The sequence below is a fragment of the Clinocottus analis genome, unplaced genomic scaffold (genome assembly GCF_023055335.1).
Source record: "Clinocottus analis isolate CAN_PGR_092001 unplaced genomic scaffold, fCliAna1.0.p SCAF_6, whole genome shotgun sequence".
Taxonomy (NCBI): domain Eukaryota; kingdom Metazoa; phylum Chordata; class Actinopteri; order Perciformes; family Cottidae; genus Clinocottus; species Clinocottus analis.
The window spans coordinates 20,111,970-20,134,811 of NW_027176218.1; the positions used below are offsets into that span (position 1 = coordinate 20,111,970).

Sequence of the window (22,842 nt, forward strand, 5' to 3'; positions counted from 1 at the left end):
AAAGAAAAGCATTTGCTGGGGACTATTTTCAGCAGCGGATTAATTATTGAATTTAGTGTTTTAGTGAGTATTTTAGGCAGAGCAGAAGTGTTGGGGGTGTACTCGAAACAAGCTGGCGTGATCATGTTCGTCATAAATAAGTCTTGTCACAGAGTCGTTAACTGTTGTGTTTTTAATAGTCTTCTGACACCGATGGAGCTGCGTGGCACAGAGGAATGAACCACATCCGCCTTTTGGATTCAAAGACGATACTCTGTGCACTGATTCACAAACATAGCCACACTGGTGGCGGCAGTCTGTCAGTTTATGGCTTCGCTGAGTTTGAATGGGAATTACTGTCAATATTTTAACGTTATGTCAAAGCGTTGAATGATAAGACACAAACCGATTGAGAAATGATTCCTTATTGAAATCAGATTGATGCTTCAGTGTCGTAGGCCACAATGCATATTGCAGAGGTTGAAGCTTTGGCAGCATTTCTGTCTATATTTATGACACGACACGTGAAGAAGGCGTCCGTCAGACAGGTCAGCACTTGAAATATTGAGGGGAACAGTGATTGGTCGTAAATTCAATAGAATACACCACAGCAGTCAGTCCCGCAGTTCAATCCAAATCCAAAATGAAAGGAGGCAGGAGGGAAGAAGGATGGTGAACTCTCCCTGACCTCTGACCTCCCAGTGGGGAGCGAGGAGAGGCGTCCTCCCTCTGGGAACAATACAACGGCTCTGTTTATGCCGAAGATCCTTGGAAAGTGCTACATTGCTGCAGGGTTTCTAATAATACAAGTGTTATAGGATTATATGAGCTTCAGAAAGAAGAAGAGACAAAAAAAAATAAAATAAATAAATTAAAAAGGGGTTGAGATTCCATGAAAGACATAACGGACCTTTTCGACTCTATTGCAGCTCTTTCTTTCATTCAATTCAGATCTGTGTGTGTGTGTATATATATATATATATATATATATATATATATATATATATATATATATATATATATATATATATATATATATATATATATATATATATTAAATCTAACTGAAGGAAAAGGAGCGTGGCGGTCACAAAAACAGTGAGAATAGGAGGACGTTAATGGAGAAAATGGAGGCGATGGGTCGCTCCTCAACACAAATATTTTTAGCACTGATGTGCTCTTATGCAAAGCAGCTTAAGTGTGTATCTGAAGTCTTCACAAAGCCATACGGATATTTTCAGAACCTTTCCATGTCCTGACTTCAGCTTCCAGGAAAACTAAACATTTTAAGGAATTCACTTTATGTCCACTTTCTTGCTAACATCACTCTTTATTTTTGTTGTTAGAGTTTACCGTCTTCAACTTTCTTAAAGCTTCTCTATCCGACTGCTGGCCGTATTATATACTACACAGACAGACGTTAGTGACGTCGATCTCTTCTGCTAACTGATGACAAGAAGCTGATCAAACATTACATTAAAGTACATTGAAGCACAACAAAACTAACGTTTTAGACACATGGATGAAGTTGCATGTTTTGTTTAGTGTGAACAAACATGAACAAAATCATTTCATACTGTGACTATGCTTCTTTTGGGAAAATAACACAATTCATGACTTTTTCTCTGACTCGTCTGCTTTAAAACTTACCAAACTATCTGTAAATAAACCTTCTTATGTCATAAATTGAGCCCTTTCGCTGGAATGTGCCGCGTATCATAAATTCACACTTTGTCTTCATCTTGTCTGAGTCAGCACTGGTGTTGTTGGGGAATTATGGATAATTCAAAGAGCAGACCCATCTGAGCGAGAGCTGCTGTAGAGTGCATGACCTGCTGATACGGTAATATCCATATTTATAGCCTCTTGATTCATTTTTCATAAGGGCATTCAGAGCATGCCGGTTGTCTCTGTGAACTTCCTTTTCTCCTCTCGCCTCCCAACCGTCTGTTCCGTTTATCATACAACTTATCGGAGCAGACGTTAAATATTCCAGCAACATGCAGTACTTCATTAACCGTGCAGGAGGAATTTTTCGCTCTTAACTGACATCTCCTCTTTCCATTTTTTTTTTCCAGCTTTCAATTTCAGGTCCTGTAAACCTCCTTCTAGCACCACCATGAGGCGGACATGTTTTATTTAGTGAATTCTGTTTCCAGCTAATAAATGGACTGCCATGATCATTTTGGTTCCAACATTCATGTCCCGTCTCTTAACTTCAGTGATCCTTGAACTTTTCCCCTCACTAGTCAAACTGTGCAGTCGCTTTATGACCCAATACCTGCAGAACTAATGTCCCTCCGAGAGCCTCAGTTGTGTTCAGCGATATTAAGCTCATTTTAGCACGCTAACATGCTATGCTAAGATCGTGTTTTCTCACACTGAAAAAAACCTATTGGCTTTTTAATGTGCCGCAGCGCGCAAACATGACCTGGTCCCGCTGCCCTCACCACGGAGGAATCGAGCACATCTCCCCCGAATCCCCTGGAGTTCTGCCCTGAGGTGCCAATCAAAAAAAAAAGAAATGGGCTACACAAATAGCCAATCAGAAAAACATATCTTTTGTATCTGTTGTATCTGGGTAAGACGTAATGACAGGCGGGACTGGAGCGCATATTTTTTGTCGTCTTCGTCCCTCCGTCAACGGCTCCTAGGGGGATATATGTCACTCTTGCCTGTCTTCAAAACTTGAGAGCCCTGGCGAGGTGTCCAGTTTTTGGGAGAGTTCAGCAGAATAAACCGGTGAGACCTTGAAGGAGCGGCATGCGGAGCGTCACGCAACTCGCCACGGTGGCCGTAGCCTCTTTAGTCTTGGTGTAGCGCCTGTGCTAGCGGGGACGTCTGCAGTATCTAGGTCAGCTATTGAACATCAGTGCATTTATGTGAAATTTTCTTAGACGATCAAACCCGGGAGACAAACGATAATTCGGAGGCTGCAGCTTCGCAGGAGGGAAAACAGTCGAGCGTTGGCGTGGGTTTGTGCTCTGTGCTGAGTGCCTTCTACTTCATTTTGTGTTTCATTTTGATTAAACAGCAGTGCAAAGATGCTGCATGCCGGGATGGAAAACCAAGGAAACGACATATCTGAGAGATTGGTGCTGTTGAGAGAAAACAACACCTGTATTAAAAACATCCTTTCCTAGAAAGTGAAGCATGCTTGCGTCCCTTTGGCCTTTCCTTTTTCTGATTCCCTTTTCTTCATATATCTCTGTTTATTACTCTGTAATCTGCCTATGTATCCTACTCCATTTTTACATTTTATTTTTTGTATTGAGCATGGCATATATCACAGCATCTTTTAATGCTCCTCTCCCCCTTTTCTGATGTGCCTCCAGAGGATCAAAGGACAAGACAAGATACAGTGCATGTGATTGATTTACCTACTTCACAGGACAGAAATCATAGTCGGCCTGCCGCTCACCGCTCACAAGTGTTCACTCCGAATAAAATGCACTCGCAAATCCAGCTCAGCGACTGCAGTTTTAAAGTATCCCTGTATCTCTCATGCAGCATATGGGCTTATTATTATGATCATCCCGTGTTGCGATGCGCCTCACGAGGGGTCTTTGTGCAGAGGCGCAGGATGATTGCTTTGACAGAGGACCGAAAGGGAGAGAAGATGACGGGTAATCACGAATCTTTCATCTGCTGGAGAATGGAAGGTCAGGGGGAGGATTGAGCCGTTGGAGGAACGGTGAAATTATGTAAAGGTGAAGGGGAGCATGACTTTGTTAAAAGTAATATGTGTTTGGTAGCAGGAGACGGGAAGTTTACTGAGGAGGAGTAAAGGTGTGATGAGACACACGGACGGTAAAAGACGGATGGGGAAAAAGATTTAAAGGAAAATGTCATTCTCTTTTAGTTATTTTTTTAGAGTTTATGAATAAAATACTAGCTTTATTGACCTTTTTCACTTGGTTTCAGCAACACATTGGTCCTACAGTTGGCACAGCGACCTGGAAACACAGTCTGTGATTAAATGTGCCCTCAATAAAAGCAAAAAAGAAGAAGAAAAACAACGCCTGAGCCTCTCGTTGGATTTATTAAGGAGCAGTTTTTTTTCAAGGCAATATTTTTTTGCCTCCAAAACTTTGATTTGTATTGAAACAGTAATTCAAGGTGAATCTGTCAGACAGAAAAAAAAGAAGATAACAAATGATCACAAAAGCCATCCATTCCATAGACAGCTGTGTCTTTGTGCTTATGAATCCTGTTCACCGGGCTCCGGGTGCACGTGGGCGAGGCCCCTCTTTGAATGAGATACATGCACATGATGGTTGCTTATTCATACGCAATGTTTTCTATTGACTTTTTATCTCTTTCTCATTTTTACACAAGTGGAAATCAAATAAATAATGGCCAAAAAAAAATCCCTTTTTCTCCTGTGGAGTTCAATGGTGGCTTTTGTGGACTCGTGGGACCATTCTGCATCTCATGAAAAGATTATTTTAAGGGTATTCTTGGATTGGATGGCAGATAGCGAGAGAGGCAGATCGGCTATGAGGGGAGAGAGAGGGAAACCGAGGGTGAACCGAGAAGGTGTGACGTGCCTGGAGCGATCCTCCATCAGAGCTGATGGTCCAATAGCCAAGAGTTCAGTCCAGAGGGCCACTTAACCCATTTTTAAAGCAAGACTATAGCACACTGCGTTGTACAAATGACAACGTTTAGATCCTCTGCTTAGTTGCCGTTGAAAGGATTCAGCAAGTAGCCGGTTGAAGATGATGTAACGGCAGTTTCATGCGCAAGGCAAGATGCAGTAAAAAAATTTAAAAAAGGTTGTGGATCACATGTAAAGAGTTTTAGGGTGATCCTTTTCTGTCAGATAGAAGCTTTCCTAGTTTAAAGTCCTTTATTTTTTACTGGTTCCTCTTATCCATTTTCCTGTTTTTTGTCGTACCACCTGTTCCTCGTCGTCTTGCTTTTCAAGCGTGACCCTCCTCGGGTGGATAAGGGATTTCTTTGGCATGCCTTTTAAAAGGCAAATCACAAGTTGAAATGTCCCACTTTCTCTCTCCCAGTGCACGTAAGCAATCTCTCTTATGAAAACCTTTCTGCGTCGGTGCCCATGACAACTGGACAATTTCGTCAACGCTCTCGCTGCTTGCTGCTAATGGGGAGCCATAAGTGGCCCGGCCGCTGTGGATAAATGTGCAATAGGTGATTATTACGCCGGTCTCCTGCAGGCAGAAGAAGAAGATTGGAATATTTAACTCCTTGTGATACAGATATGGGGCCGGATGTGTTTCCCTGACTTTTCGCCACTCCAGGCTCGCGTTGGCTCTCCGGAAGAAGACGATGTTGCTCTGTTGGTCCACTGTTTAGGCCCAGACTAAACTTTAGTTGTCCCTTCACTCTCTCCAGCATCACCACGAGGTTTGGCATGTTGGGCTTTTAGTGATGGATTGCTTTCTACATGTTGGACAAGAAACAGGTTCCCCTGAGGAACACTTGTCTAATTTATAACCAGAACCCTTCAAACATATAGCTAACTAGCAAGTTAGGAAGCTAACTGGCACAGCTAACACAGGGAACATCAACCTCTCAGTTGTAGCTTTACAGAACTGCTCATATTACAGTTTCTTTAAATGTTATCTTTTAATTTGAAGCATGACTCCGTTTTGATAACGGCGCCATACTCTACAGATTATCCTTCTGATATCAGACCACAGCTACATGTGATGAATTAAAGTCAGGTGCGCTTGAAATATCCACAGCGGAGAGTAATGGAAAGCCTGGAATAAACGTTGCTGTTGGAGAACCTTGCTGCTGTGGCACAAAAGAAGCCCGTCTTTGCCGTTTCCCTCCATTTACCGGTCTAAAGAGTGTCGATGTGCAGATTTTAATTTAATGCTCGTCTTGATATATTAATGGCAGACAACGGTAGTGGAAACGAGCCTCATGCTCAGTGATTGAAATCTACAAAACTAAATCATGCATACACAGCTCGACAATTCTGATGAATAGGAATATACTGTACTGTAACGTTATATATATATATATATATATATATATATATATATATATATATATATATATATATATATATATATATATACATATTATGTGCAATACATATTACATATAACATAAACATCCTACATATACTCCTGCATTAGGAGCAATGGGCTGCTATGAAGTGCTCAGAGAGAGACTCTGGGATCAGCGTCTTGCTCAAGAACACTTCAACATACTGACAGAAGGAGTTCTTTTTAGGGCAGGTACTTTCCTCATCTTAAGTATCTTCTTAGTGTTAGAGAGGGTTTTTGTGTAAAGTGCATGTGAGTACGATACATCTGTGTTTTATCTAAGATACAGGTTGCTCGTGGCATTTTTTCAGATGCGTAAGATACAATCTTGGCTGTATTTGTGGCTCTCTCACACTATTATCTCTACTTCACTGCTGGCACACAGGTGTATGTATGTGATATACCAGTTTCGGGTGAAATAATATCTGAAAACGGTGTCAAACAGTTAAGCTTTTGGAAGCGAAAATGTTCTGATTTATGATTCAATTCAACAGCCTGAAAAGAAGAAGAAAAAAAAGCCCACGCATTACCCAGGGCTTCTCTTATGATCATTGATCGTTATCACAGAGAATATCACACTCAACTAAATTTGCAGTATGTTTCTAGGAAAGCTCATATGCTATTTTCTCTGTTGGTGTTAGATATTGGATGATGTGACTATTAATTCTGCTGCAGGAAAACTCTGCTTCTGTAAACTGTTCAGGTCTAGACAACAAAACAAAACAAGCGCCTTTCCTGGGAAATCATTCAAAAGATCGGTGCCCACGGGGACAAGCACGCAGACCTGGATTTCTTTTGCGCCGTCCCACGTTGATTACATCACAAAGTCATGTGTCGGCCTCGTGGCACTCGGCCTGAGCTACTGTAGCAGTAAGTGATGCTGCACCTGGGGCGGTGTGTTGCAGTGTCATGTACAATGCTGATTCCTTTAGTGTCTCTACTTACTGCGCTGGTAGTACCATCTGTGTCTGTTAGCCTCTGGTGGAGATCAAACCAGACTGTCTGCAAGGAGAAGCACAACAACAAACAACAGCAGCAACGTGTCAATCAACAAGACCAACGACAGCAACTACTACAGCCAAACGCTCGAAGCGGACATCGGTCATTCACAAGCGAGGGAGGTATCAGTGGACACGGGACATGAGAGCAGGAACAGAAGGGGGTGGGATGTCTGTTCAGGATGATAGATACAGTTCAACAGGCAATAATGGGAGGAGGAGATGGAGAGGAGCGGGATGCATGCTGGGAAGAGAAGCACAGAATGAAATAAAATGATTTACGTCACCATGACGGACCGAAACGTACAAGAACACAAGCACGTAGGAGCTTTAGCTGATGGGGATGAATCCGCTTTTCATAACCTGTTTGCTAAAACAAAAAGGACGTTGTAATGTCATCAAGAACTAATTTGCCTTTTGCTAAGCTCCGCCCCTCCTTAGCTATGGTTGCTACGCCTGTCCACCTTAGCTAATGCTAAAACCAGAGGATTGTAAAATGGTCTCACATATGCACAGGAGGGTGATATGTAGATTGAGTTCATTGTTACGGTGCATGTTCCAGGTAAAAAGTCATGTTTGATAAACCCCGTATAATCCATTCCTTACACTTTTTTAGTTTTTTTAGTTTTTGGAAAGTCTAATATAGAACAACTCCTGAGATTATGAGTTTTTCTCTCATGAGACCGCCCATACTTTGGGGAGATTTTTTTGTGAACGGTTAAATATTCAACATTCAACACTGAAGTGACACAATGAATAGTTAAGAGGCCAGAGAGGCACCAGTGAAGCCAGCCGGGCGTCTTGCTTGCAGTACAGTGTGTTTCTGTGTCCGTTTGTGAGGACTGAAGATGAGGAGACATTGATTTCTAGTTGTCTCCTCCACGCTGCGTGTCTGTGCGTCAGAGTTACATAAACCTGTTCTAATAAATCACGGGGAGCGCTGCAGGTGCCTTGTCACCGAGGTGACTGATGAAAGAAGAGGGTCCGCATCGCTCACAGGGCAACTGAGAACAATACCGAACGGCAAGGGAAACACACGCACGCACGCACACGCACGCACACACACACACACACACACACACACAAACACAAAAAAACTCTCTCCTCTTACTGTCAAAGCTCTACAGGAAACATACTGTGTACCAGGATGGAAGCTTTTAGCTAAATGTGACACAGCCTCCTGGCCCCCGGCTGAACTGAAAGGGAAGGTGCTGTGTGCACAACCGATATACACTGAATAAAGAATACAAAAAATATATGTGTCAATAAAGAAGATATACTTTTATTTACCTCAATCTTGAGTAAACATGTCTGACACGCTGATATAACAAGTGAAGCCTTCTAAACTCGGCACAAGCTGCTTGATCTAAATACTTTAAGGCCCTGATTCAAAACTATAAAGCTGAATGCTTCGCACACGATAAGAGACAAGACACTTCTACGCTTCAAGGTTTTCCATTACCACAGTGTGGTTAAAGTTATCAATGAAGAAAAAAGGCGTTTAACTCGGCTTGTCAGCGTTCAGCCTCGGTATCACCAGCAGCTGATGTGCAGCTACAATCAAATTCTATCATCCTGAGCGAGATCTTTTTTTTTGTTTTTCCAGTTGAGAAACACATTTGTATCATCTGTGGCACGCAGAGAGCAATAAATAGTGATGCTTTGTATCCAGGAGAACAAACAAAACTCCCAGGGGGGAGAGGAAGGAGCCGGCAGGGGATGGGGGGGGGATCTGGAAGTCAGACCTAAAGCAACAAGAGGCAACAGGAATTTGCCACTTTGAGGACGGTTCGCAGGGAACAGGATTGGCAGAGTGTTATCACAGAGCGGCGGTACCGACACAGGGCACCGACTATTTCCATCTCGTCAGGCACCACATCGCTCACAGCGCGGCGCCGCCTTATTATTCAGTCAGTAAACAATTCCTGATTCACTCTGAGGGAGTGTGATAATATCATTTCCTCGTCCCCTACAGATCCACGCAGGTAATACCAGGCCGGGCCGGGTGGAGAGGCGAAGACAAAGCCTCGCTCAACACGCCGCCTTAAAGACATTTTGTGCTTTCATATGATTGCTGCGGTTTATTGTCGGGCCTTCGGAAAAAATGTAATCCAGCGGGAAAAATGTCTATTCATTTGCTTTTCTTTAGTTCTGATTTTTTGGAACCCCCCAAAAAACACTCTCCCACATAAACGCTCGGTGACCTATTTTCTTTACAATGCAAAGTGTTTTTGTGTTATTTTGTGTTGTCACTGGAAGGGTAATTTTCAAAGCAATTTCTTCTTTTCACAAAGAAAATGTGGAAAATCACCTCAAAATGCAGCAGCCATGTGAGACCTCAAAAATAACAGCGTGACAGGATAATGTTTTAAAAAAGAGCCGTCGTTGCGTCACTTTATTTTCCTTCGTGGATGCGTTTATGACTGAAATGATTATTGATGATCAATTTATTCTTTACTCTGATCATTAACTGAAATGCTACCTTTAAAAATGCTTTGAATCAAGAGATGTGGCAGACACATTGTAGTTGATCATTCCTTCTGTACTTTTCACAATATAATAATAATAATAATAATAATAATAATAATAATAATAATAATAATAATAATAATGGTCTGTATGTGACAGCTGTCTTAGTTGCCTGCTTTCAAAAACCTAAAAGTCAGATTGATTAATATTAGAGCTTGATTAAAAGAATATTTTAACATTTTAGGAAACGCTGCCATGCTCTTTCCTGCTCAGAGTTACATGTCTGTACAACGTAAAGATACAAATACAGTTATCGTAGCTTAGCATAAAGATTAGAAACAGCATAATGACTAGAAACAGCTCGCCTGGCTCAGTGTGAAAAGGAAACTGTCTACCGACCCGCACATCTCCAGCTCACTAATTAAAACTCTAATATCAAAAGAAATCGTAGGAGAGAAACCGGGACACAGATGTCGAGGTGATTTTGGGTCCAGAGTTTCCAGGGAAACCGAGACATCACACTTGTTAGCGGACGTCACAGACTGTGAGGTCAGACCCGAACAGAACATGTCTGTGAATTAATCACAGCTCATTTTTACGAACTGTAAATCTGGCGTTGGTGCCATTTGAACTTAAAACTCCAGAACAACTTCTGTTCACGCTTGAGGAGTCAGTGAGGGAAAGTGTGTCCATGTTGGCTCCTCGTGTTGTTCACAATGTGATGAAAGGCAAGTTGTTCCTCTGACATCAGGCCTGATCCTCTCTTCCTTGTGCACCGCGGTTCCCCAGTATTTATTTATTGTTTTAAAACCATATGCTGAGTATTTCATGGCAATAGAGGTGCACCCGTCTGTCTGGGCGTGGCCTCGAGTGTCGTTCCCCTGCGACAATGTAAGAATTAAATACGACTAAAAATGTACATAGAAATGATACCAGGAGTCATTTCAATGGAATATTTGGACTTGTATCTATTTTGCAATCCTGTTATTCAATAATAAAATGAAGTAATAATTAATCCCTAACAGACCCACAACGCCTGCTGACAAAATGTAACAAATGAACACCATACGAGGGTTAAACACAAAGTAGTTACCCTCTTCTTCTCTTGCTTTCCCCACCGTACGCACCCAGTAAGAATCGCATTGTTAGCTAATAATTACAATGTAACTCGTGTGCTTTCATCTAAAGCTTTGGCGAACTTTCATTTTACTCATTTTACTTTTACGTTTCGTTGTCAGTCACTGATAAAGGTTTACAATGGTTTTATGGTTATTTGGGACAATGTCGGGAACTGACTTGGCGCAGAAATGAAGTCGTTCTTCACCATTATAAACTCAAAACAAAAAGAGAACAACTTCAATAAATCCCTCAAACGGAGATCCTGCCTTCACTCCCGTCTGGACGGGTCTAAATCTGACATTACTGTGTTTAGTCACCCGCCAGGCGGAGAGCCTTTGTGCTCACAGCCTCTGTGAGAGGAGCAACGGGCTCTCAGGAGGGCTTCAGCGTCACACGTGATTATTCGACAATTATTTAGCGGAAGGCGTTTCAATCACCTCTTCTTCCATCCAGGTCACTCGCCTGAGTGAAGCAACCTGAACTGTTTGTTAGGAGAGTATCAAATTAGCATCCGGAGCCAAAGGGTCGATTCCAAACAGGCAGTTTACAAAACCTGATCCGGCATGAAGTCCCTCCCCTCTGTCTTATTCTTCCTCTCATACTGTATTTTCTTCCTGTGGTTGCCTCTCCCTCCTCCCCTCCTCTCCGCTCGGCCCTGGCAGTACATTGTGTTTAGTTATTCTTAGCTCTTTCTGCTGTAGCGGTCCCGCTCTCCCGAAGACAGCCGAGTCTGCCGGGGCTCCATTAGCCTTAACATGTTCAGTACCGGACGGGACGCAGGCAATGCGGGGGAACGGAGAGACAAATAGGGTGGGGGAGGAAGGAGAGGAGGAAGAGGGGAGGGATGAGGTGACAGATGTAATAATGGTGGCAGGGAGGGAGGAGGATGAGGAGGCACACGGGACGAGGACTGCTACAAGAGGAGCAGGTAAGGGAAAAGACATCGCGCAGTAGTTTAGACAAAAGGCCCTAATTGCCTCCTTCTCTTTCTTCACTCCCTGCCTCCAGCTTTTCCTCTCCATCCTTTTTTTTTGTGAGTTAACTCCTTATCCAACCCAGTGCTTCTTTAATGTCCTACATCTTTCCTCTGCAGATCTTTAAATGCAGTGCGCTGCTGCGGCATCGCCCAGTTCGGACATTGTAACGCCTTCGATAGACAAATCCTCAACCTGCTGACAACTTGGTGAAAACAGATTTGCGTGAGGAGAGACCCCTGGCGTGTGCTGTGTGTAGTTGATAGAGTCGTGCCGGCCGCCGAAAGGATGAGAGCAGCTAAAAATACAAACAGCAAGCGAAAGTGCAACAGAGTCGCTTCGTCTCGGGTCTGGTCTAATTCAATTTTTATCAGAATTGATGTAATTTATTCTCTGCAGAACATCTAATCCTTTTACTCACACCGCACCAGCACAATCACGTTCTATAATTTGCAAAGTGCAAATGTCTCTGATGAATGTCATGGTGCTTGTACCAATCATTTTGGGATTGAGTAGAGCGTGACATTATTAGTGTTAAAGAATATGTCCGGTTATTTTACTTATTCTCAACAAATTCAATGAAACCATCAACGTATTAGTCGGTCCCTCAATACTTGATGGAATGCTTATTTTGTCTGTTTTTAAACTACATTACACTTTACCCTTTCCGGACTTTTAAAAATGAATTAAATCAACCAACCTGGTAAAAAAAAAATACTGTTTTTGTGAAATGTTCTCAGCTGTAACGTTTGATTAAAGGGTTTTTAATGTCAAGGAACATGTCTGTTATTGTGCCTCACTGATGTGTTTCAGTTGAGTTTGAACATTGAGAATTAATATATCTCACGATTTGGATGCAAAGACAACACTTGCCAACAAAATCAAACCATCGTTGTTGTTTTTCTTTTTCTTTTTGTTGACAAATAGAAACATATTGCATATTGCCAGCCTTGGCCTTTGAGACGTTGTGTCGTGGTTGTGGTTAACGTGAGCTTAACGTTAAACCAACAAAATATCTTCACAATTCGACCGAGGTCCAGTCCAGAGTGCGTGCATGTTCTTACCTTATTCTCCAGTCGTCCAATCAGTTCAGCCAGGCGGTTGATCTGACTGTCCAGGCCTTCTTTCCTCACCTCTACTGCACCTGCAACACACAAACGCACACCATCTAAACACGGCGAACGCACAACACGTGAATATACGTTGCTGCTTTCTGGGTCGTGACTCGCGCTGACGCAGCTGGATTACATTTAATCAAACATACGTATTGAACTTAAATACGGTATTAGCCTTTTGGACCAGAGGCGGCGCCACAGATGGTGGCGTTATTCTCATAATGGACAAAGAATAGTACTACACAACACTCCATTATCTTTGCTTTTTCCTCTTCATCTTTCTCTGTTTTCATTTCCGTTGTTTCATCATGAATATTTCATGTAAAGTGGGAGTTCCAGAGAGGCTGATAAATAGGCAATTATATCTGTTTATCGGAAGGAACTTGGACTGTTCAAAGACAGTAGAGAAGGGGATGATGGGAAGCCGGCTCCTTTGAGGTGCTCTCTTATTCCGCTGTGAGCTTTAGATACTACGCCGGGCTCTTTGTAATTAGCTTGGGGTCTTTTAGCAATATTTCACTGGCAGAAAATGTTTATTTTGTCGCAATAAAGACGACCAATGAGGCGAGACAGAGCGCGAGGGGCACGTCGAGCGTTTGCCTCGAGGCTTTTTTCATACTTCATTATGAATAACGGAGCTCAGGACAGATTGAAGATGGAATCAAGCTCTGTTGAAATGATTTGAACTGGTGGTGCGGCTTTGGTACATCTTGTGGCATTTTATACTATTATAACATGTTATTATCAATTCATTATAAGGAATTGTGATTTCTAAAATGGGACGATCACAACTAAAGATGAATGCAGGGTTTGTTTGAGTGTTATCGATCGTAAAGCGTAAACCGCATCGCCTCCTCTCGAGGACGATACGAGGCTACAGCCTCAGCGCAGTTTGATCTCGTGACATTTGCTGCACAGAACTGTAAAATTCCTTTTGCTCATCTCGCGCTTTGTTGATGACGCTTTCTTATTCGTACATATTGGTCAGTGTCGCAGTCAAGAACACCTGAACTGAGACAAAGCCGTGACCGACACTAAGACCACACCAGGACTTGGAGGGCTGGAGACTCATCAAGACCAAGAACCGACTAGAGCAACAAAGCAAACCACTTGGAACAGATCCTCGTAAAAACTCTATGAGCAAACCAATGACGACTCCTCTCCATTCACCTGATGTACGTCCATGCATACAACGTGTGTGTAGGAGTGTATCCTGACAAATGCCTTGATAATATAATCAAAAGGCACTGTAGAGGTGGATTTTCTCCTTCTGTTCTCAGCAATTAAACAGACGTTGAACAAATACATCATGCATTTTCGTGATCTTCCCGCAAATTGAGGTCTGGACCGATCAAAAAAAAAAGAAATAAAATCCAGCGTCCTCTTTGTGGAAGACAGAGAACACGACGAGACCACATGGTGTCGGTGCGTCTGTTATCTGTGTGATAACGCCGAGGAGCTCCGAGAAAACATGTTGTTCACGCCTCTCTCTTCACCTTCTTGTCCCCTTATTTTTCCTCTCTTCCTCCCTCTTCTCCTCCCTCTGCCTCCTCCCCCTCCTCTCTCCTAAGCTGCCATCCTCTTTTCACCCCCTGATGGACCCCTCACAGCTAATTGGAGCGTTGGCTGCACACTCTTCATTAAAAGCTTTAACAGCCAGTCAATTAGGCGCTGCCTCCCTCCACCCCAAACACTCGCACATGCTCATCAACTAAACCGTAGCCCGTAACCATGGAGACAGTTGGAGATTAAAGCCCAGTGGTCATTTCGGTGGACTTAAAAAGTTAAGTGTCCCGGTCAATTATAGAAGTGTGTGAGGAATCGCAGCTTTGGAATCTAACAGCGAGGTGATTGGGAGAGAGAGGAGGGGTCTCTGTAGACTTTCGACTCAATTAAACCTGGTTTGAGTTATTCCACGTTCACCCAATTGAACTTTCCATTCAGTGTCAGCTGCGGTTATTCAAATGTGTTTGCATGAATCATGAGACAATAGGTCGTGCCACTATCGCCCCGCAGTACTCAAACGTTTGTTCTGCCTCGGTTACTCGCGTTACGCTCAGGGGCCGCTGACAGCGCCGCCTCGGGGTCCGATTCACATAAAGATCGTGCACTCGAGCTTCATTAATCATATCTTTAAATTCAATTTAATTTATTTTGTACAGCCCAAAATCACAAATACAAGATTCTTCGGATCAGGAACAACTCCCCAAATAAAGATAGTAAAAACCCTTTCACAGGGAAAAAAGGGGAAGAAACCTTCAGGAGAGCAACAGAGGAGGATCCTCGCCCCGGATGGACAGAAGCAACAGATGTCATGTGACCAGAATGAGCAACGTGACATGAATGTGACAGAAACTACTCACATAATGAGTAGTATACGCACGGACCACGATCCAAATAGTTACAGTCCATGTCAGCGGAGGCGGTAGAGAGGAGGCGGGGCTTCAACAGGGCCAAGTTTAGCTGCAGCGATCGCACAGAAGCGTCGACAGAGGTTCTCCACATCTGCATGTGGCTTTCAGCCCCGATGTCAGTCAACAGGACTGATACTTCTGTGCTAAATGTTTGCACATTGCCGGATTTAAATGAGTCGTCATTTGAACCTTTTGCTATGATTTTTAGTAAAACCCTTTTTTTTGTGTTCTAATTTGCACATGGTGAGAGGCTGTAATGTTTTTTTTTTTTAAATTCACCACTGACTAGTCTACAAAATGACTTAGAATATAAAGATATTAGATGCTAAGTATCTTTTTTGGACCAGGTGGACCAGGTGGTCCTAGTAGCTGTTACTTGAAATGCCAAAGTTCATTGCCAAAGCTGTTGTGGGCTGCGTGTCGAAGCGTAACGGGGCAGATGTCGGCATGGTGATGTTGGTCTGTGTGTGTCAGACTTCCACACCCGATGCTGGAGTCTCCAGCTCGTCTCAACAGTGAACGCTGTGCGTTAAACGTCTGCCGCTTATTCGTGGTTTTTGAAGAGAACTCTCAGGTCGCTCACTGCTTTTATTATTTAACTCCTTACAGTTCCCAACAAAACATTTGGTGAACGTTATCTTAACGTTTCAGTTCCATCACTTCACACTGGCGCCAATAACTAATTTGCCAGGGAATGCCATCCAATGACCAAAACCCCAAAATGTGGGATCCAAGTGCGTTGCAGATCACTGCAACACACGTCGCCAAATAAAAACAATACACACAGGCCCATCAGCACCAGATGTCCTGTCATTGATGAACGCATCATCCCAGTGGTTCAGAATATTTTGTATGCTGTCGTAATCAACGGCATCCAATACCAGCTACTGTTTTTGACAGCTACGGCGACTCCGTTCTCTTCTCAGTCACATGACATCAGGCACAGCTGGACGTGCTCACGCAAACGCAGAGTTAAGCGTAAAATGAAGTAAAAGGCCATTCACCGAAAGCAAAGTGACTGATTACGCCTCCAATTTCCACATCTTTAGTGCAGCGTTAAGATCCCTGCTACAGGTTCCTCGTTTGAAATGAGTCGCCTCGACACGCCGCGGTTTCAACCGACTCGCGAGGCTGACGTTGTGCGACGTTGTGCGACGTTGTGCGACGCAGTTGAATCAGAAACTGAGCCGTCAACTCGTGCTTGCGGGGGAAACGTATCTGGGAAACATAAAAAGGGAACATATGGATAATGTCAAAGAATCTACATCCACGTTCCCCACAAAGACACACATGTTCCTCGTGAAGGGATGTACATGATCGCTCTCACACACACACTCACACACACACACACACACACACACACACCGAGGCCTGTGCCTGTGGGTGTGTGTGTGTGTGTGTGCGTGCCTGAGCGAGCGCTGAACAATAAACTACAGCTCATTTACAATTAAAACTCGTCGGCAAAGTGTCACTCGGAGCAGATGTGCACTGAAGCGTTGCACACAGCAAACAACATGGCGTAGGCTGCTCCACTTCAAGCTGGTGGGGGATATTCTTAGCTCTCTCGTTCCGTCTCCCCCCCTCGCTCTCTCGTTTTTCTCACCCTTCAGTCGTCTCCCACTCGCTGCCTCGCCCCCCCCCCAAAGACTTGGATTGATTCTCAGTGAAAACACACATACCTCCCTCTGCATGTGCTGTCGTGAACTTGATCAGAGCGCATGCAGCCGTAGGTGGAGGAGGACAATGAGGGAGGAAGGAATGACTCAGGAGCGCAGGAGTCATTCAGGCTTATTGGAGGAAGGCCGCAGGACCGCGGGAGAGGATTTTGAGAGTCAGATATCAACGGGCTCGTCCCGACTCGAGACAAAACGCAGACGGCGTCAAGCTTCTCTGCTGTCAACGGTTTTTAGGTTTTTCTACAGGCGACAAGCCACAGAAGGAGAGGGGAGGAGGAGAAGGCGTCGATCCGATCTTTACTCAAAATAAGCAGATCAATCGTGCCGATTAATGGATATTTATTCAGTATTGAATTGAAGCATAATCAGTCAGGTCTTGAATAAATGTTGATTTAAGTTCATGCATTTTGAGCCTCACTTGGTCTCATGATTTCATTTCAACAACATGATATGCAGCTATTAAAAACCCATATCTCTCTTACAGTCCGAGGTGGTCTGAAGGATGAAGGAGGAACTCCTTCATCATCTATTCTGACTCTCACTGTAAACTCAAGCCGGCAGCGTTGTGAAGCCCAGCAGTCTGTCTTACTGTAAAAAAATGAAACCAACAACAGCAAATAAATTGTTTTATCTGCTGCAGAAATCAAGCAGACCTTCAGCCGTTTGGGTCAAATGTCTTTATCAGAACGCTGGAGGCTGCAAACCGGAAACGCTGGGCTTTCAATTCCCCATCACGCTGCAGGGAACGATGCAATCCAGCAGTGCTTTTGCCTCTTCCTCTTCTATTGTGAGACTGTAAATGTAACGACCACCGGCAGAACACATATTCCCAACAGATGATTGGACCCTGAAAGAGGAAGAACTGAGCAGGCTTTTGGAGCCGTCGTCTTTGAACGAGTCATCCAACATGAAGCTTTTTTTCTTCCTTTCGGCGATGAAGAAAAAGAAAAATACTCTTCAGTTGTGTCGATCAGACCCGTGCACATCACACAAAACCATTAACTGTCACGTACGGCATGTTTTCATGCCAGAGGGATGCAACGTATGCTGCCAAAAAAGTGTATAGAATGAAATGTAACTTGCAATCATTTCTTCATTGAGGCATTTTCACTGCTGCGCAGGGAGCCGTCTCATTAAAACAAGATGTTTGTGTTGAGCCACACTACCTGTGTGTTTCAGTGTGTTCGTCAGTGTCGTGCACTGTTTTGGCAAAACTTTTTGAAATGCAGTTTTGAATGAGAACAGATAAGAGATGATTTTTTTTGTATGAATATATCTAATATGCACTTTGAATAAGGCTTTGAACATTCATTTTAATAAGAATGAGAAGAAAATGAACTGGAGGCAACTCCACTGTCTTCATTAAGGAGGATGCTCCACAATGCGCTCTGATCATGAAATAATAATTCACCTTTTTCTCAGGTCGAACACAAAAGCTCTATTATCTACATCAGATGACCTTAAGGCCACGGAAATAACTCGGTAGCTTTTTATTCAGACGTTTGAATCTACAGTTTTACTTTTATTGTTTTCATTCAGGTGAATTTGGTACAGATGAATATAAGAAGAAAGATTTGAAATACAGAAGACCATGTATATTTAATGTATATTTAGTGTGACTGTATCAAGATATTACACAATTATATACTCTATTCTCTCTTTTTTTAGTGGGGGCTACTTTAATAGTCGGCACCACTTTGGTCTGGTTTTATTAGACTGCTTTGTCACGGACTGCATCATCTCTCGCTCATGTCTCTCTACAAACACATCTGGATCAGAGAGAGAGAGAGAGAGAGAGAGAGAGAGAGAGAGAGAGAGAGAGAGAGACAGACCACTGGACGACAAAGAACGTGTCTTTCTTTCTTCTTTCCAAGACAGGTTAATCAATAATTCAGCAGGGAAAAAAAGCTCGAGGGTATAAAGCGGCACATCAGGTCTCTGCTTGATGCGTTATCGGTGTAACAATGTGGTTTTTAAAGCATGGGCTCTTCTGTAACCGCTCTCACATTTACTGTCCATTCAAGGAATAGTTTAATATTAAGTCAAATAAATGACACGGCTACAAAGCATGTCTTTACCAAGCAGGTGACGCCACCAGCAGCAGACATTGACCTCAGCTGTTCGAGAGAGCAACCCGGCTCTGTGCAAAACGTCAGCTTGTGGCTTTACTGGCAGTTACTGCGTCCGGCCAACAAACAGCTTTTACATTTTATTAAGTTAAGTTGTGAGCGTCGGATGTTTGGAGGCGGACCTTCACACATTTCCCCGTTTCTAGTCTGAAGCCTCGATCGACTGGCTGCTGTTTTAGTTTCATATTGTATCCAGACATCAGAACGCTTTGGAGCTTCTCAACGTTCAAATGTACAGTAAGTAGTAAAAAAAATATATTCCATTCACACCTACTCTGTGGTTTTATAGAGCAACACTTGTAAAACAGTGTTTTAGTGATTCAATAAACCAGAGATTCTCTTCTCCCTGTGTTTATTTCTTGTGTTCCTATTTATTTATGTTACAGTTTATATAGTCGCGCTTTATAGAGTCGCCTGATCTTCCACTCATGGACCTCCTTTCAGCTTGATGTGTCTGTGGCCAAGAAACATGTTACTTGTCGTGTGCGTGTGTGTGTGTGTGTGTGTGTGTGTGTGTGTGTGTACGTGCACGGTATCGACTCAAGGATACACAGAGAGACACCGTTTCTGAGCCTGCTTGCTTTTCGTGGGTTGTAAATACAACTTTTGGTCCTGGTTATATTTTCCTCGTTGCCTCGTGCCTCTCACAGCTGTTTCACGACTCCCCAGGCTGATTTTAGCGAATCATTCGTACATTAAAAATATATCCAGCGCCTCTGATACTGTACTCATGTGAGTGCTCCGATGAACATGGGTCAGCATATTCTTTGATTTTATTATTTATGAATGATTTCTCCACCACATCACTGCAATTACTACCAACGTGAGCAGGCGGGATCGGGACGGTAGAAAAACTTGTGAATAAAAGATTCTCTTGTCACAGCGCAGCACGTCTCATGTATGAGGATGTATTTGAAGAGATATAGGATGAAGAGTAAACTGTTGTGTTGTCAGTATCAAAGCTGTGTGAGAATAAAAGGCCATCACTGCCATCAGGCCCAAAGCAACCTGACAGCAACGTGAGAATGTGTGTGTGTCTTCCTGATGAAACAAAAAACGATTTATCGAAACCAAGGTAAGTGTTAGAAACACTCTGCTCACTTAACTGCATCACTGAGCCCATAAATCACTTGATCTCATGGAGGCGTCCAACGCTTGTAAACCAAATTTGTGCAGTAAGTCTAAATGCTGCGGCCGGCTGTAGAAAACACGTCTGCTGGTTTTCAGTCACAGATTTAGTGAAGTGTGAGCTCTGAACGCTGAACACTTCTGTTTATTTAAACACAGAAGATCAATCTCCGCTCTACTGATCACTCACTTAATCGATAACGGCGTTGACAACGACTCTATTGTTGCTTCGCAGCGCTCAGATGCACTCGTAGAAACACAGCTTTATCTTCCATTCACAAAAAGGCATTTGTAGATGTTTTCCAAATTGGGCTGCTTTTCAACACACCTGCGGTGACGGGAGACCGCCGCCATGCCACCGTTTCCCCCTACGATTTGGCCTTAAACTCTAAATCCCGCAAAAGATAAAACAATGGTGCGATCAGTGACATCATCATTCATGTTTGTGTCAGTGTGTCGGTGCGTTTCCAAGCCTGCTGTCCATTGACAAAGTGACACACCGGCCCGCTGCAACCACGGCACCTTTCCCTGACACTGAGCTGTCAGTAACAGCGTCTGGGCAGGAAAAAAATATACTAAGTGTATTTAATCTTAGCATACTTGAGTACACTTTAGTATATTTGAAGCCATACTCATCATAAGTATACTTAAAGTGTGCTTATTCTGTACTAAATATATTTAAGTTGTACTTAAATACTATTTAAGTACAACTTGAAGTACGTTAAGTATATTTTTTTGCTAAATTGGAACAACTTAAAGTACACTGAGTACATTTTAAGTATATTACTGTGTATGTGCTAATATAGATGCCGATGGCTCACTTAAATTGTGTTCTAAGTATATTTAAAATATACGATTAGTGTGCTAATACTGTAGTATACCAAAAATATACTTGTGGTATACTGTTAGCACATTATATATGTAATAAAATTGTGTTAATAGCATATGATAAGTATACTTTTGGTATACTATGACCACATTATAAAAGAGCAAACGTGATCATGGTTGCGTTTGCTCTTTCAGGATTCCCCGTCGTCCTTTACGCCTCGACTCAACTGTCATTTCATTTTTTGTTTTTTTCCCCCGTTCGACTCTTCTTCTGTGAAGTTTGTGTTGTGATGAAGTGATGCCATATCTCAACAACTTCTGAAGTGTCATTTCTTCAGCGAGCGAGTTTGTTGGAGTGGGCGCAGAGTGTCAAGGCGGGCGTGCGCTGCAGTGTGAACTGTACCAGCTGGTGGAGAGAGGACGACTGTATCAGAGGGAGAGAGAGAGAGAGAGTGAGAGAGAGAGAGAGAGAGAGAGAGAGAGAGAGAGTGCAGAGCGAGAATAATGAGGGTCCTGCACCCCCTGAAAGAGAATCGCCAGCCTAAGTCTATTTGTGTCTTTTTTAGATACTGTAACACACCCACGTGCACGTGTGCACCCCATAAAAAAAAGCACGACATAGCAGAAAATATAAGTGTTAAGTGCTGACTGGACTCAAATAGATACTTAAAGGTTTGACTTCAAATCTTTCGGAGATATATTAACCGACCGAGTCGCTACCTTCCCCCTCAGCCTTCTCGTCTCCTCTTTTTCGACTCCCTCTTTTTTGCCTCCCCCTCTCCCTCCTCCTCTCTCTCCCTCCCCAAACCTCACCCTCTCTGTTCCCTCCGCCAGTTTTTTCGCTGCAGGAAGTCAGAATCAAACCTGTGCAGGTTGCTGATTGAGGTGTTTCACAACAGAAAGTAAAACACATCGGGTGAGTACAATGTGTGTGTGTGTGTGTGTGTGTGACTGTGTGTGTCGAGTGGATGAATAACTGCTGAAAGACAGAAGTCAGAGTTGTATCTCCGCTCATCCAGAGTGATGTCCCGTCACTAAGGATTGTGAATATGAGGCCAATAGTACAGTCCAGGCGCCTGACGGATGGCCTCCAACCATGAATTCATCCGTCACTACTGCAGTATGTGTGTGTGTGTGTGTGTGTGTGTGTGTTTGTCACCTGAGGCAGTGTTGATGGTTCTGGCACTGACTCTGTTGTTGGGGGGATAGTCAGGGACGGTGTTCTCGTTGCGCCTCTCTGACATCCGTGGACTCACCTTGGCAGGTAGATGACTGAAAAACAGAGCGAGGGAGAAAAACCAGAAGAATAGAGAATAAGATGACGAGTGAGGGAGTTTTAAAAGGCTGAAGGAAAGTGGGGGAGGAATAATGAAATATTTGAATGAAAGTATCCTGAGGGAATGAAGAAGAGTAATGAGGAAGACAAAGGGTTATGGAAATGGGATAAACAAGATCTGTCTGTCTGTCTGTATGTGTGTGTGTGTGTGTGTGTTTGTGTGTGAGTGACATTTTAACCTGAAAAAAAACACTGCCTGATTTCCATTAAGACTGCCGACAAATCAAGTTTTACACACACACACACACACACACACACACACACACACACACACACACACACACACACACACACACACACACACACGCACACACACACACACACACACACACGGGATCCCCCAATTCACACTCATCAGCCTGACACACTAACCCCGTTCATTGGCTCACCCTGATTGGCTGTGCTGCTCGTCAATAGCGTCCACGGCGCTCTCCACGGAGCTCAGGAGAGACTGGATCTGATTGGCTGATTCCTTCAGAAGGAAACGGGTCACAAACTGCTCCACGTTGGTTCCTCTCTCATAAACCTGGGCAAACAAATAAGAGGAAAAACAAAACAAAAAACACACTGTGATTGTGCGTGTCATTTACAAACCGTGCAAACCGAAGCTTTATCGCCAAACGTTCCATGAAATGTCCGCGTGTGCGT

General features: G+C 43.3%; 1 protein-coding gene across 2 annotated transcripts in view; it reads right to left on the reverse strand.

The window, feature by feature from the left end:
* necab2 (N-terminal EF-hand calcium binding protein 2) overlaps positions 1-22,842 on the reverse strand; it is a 100,079-nt gene that overhangs the window by 22,689 nt on the left and 54,548 nt on the right. Inside the window, exons 6-9 of one of the 2 annotated variants that reach the window (XM_068603588.1) lie at positions 22,584-22,720; positions 22,018-22,130; positions 12,633-12,712; positions 6,954-7,010 (exon numbers count right to left, since the gene is read on the reverse strand). In XM_068603588.1, coding sequence (XP_068459689.1) covers positions 6,954-7,010; positions 12,633-12,712; positions 22,018-22,130; positions 22,584-22,720 — 387 coding nt within the window. The remainder of the gene's footprint in view (positions 1-6,953; positions 7,011-12,632; positions 12,713-22,017; positions 22,131-22,583; positions 22,721-22,842) is intronic. The other variant, XM_068603589.1, reaches the window with a different exon arrangement.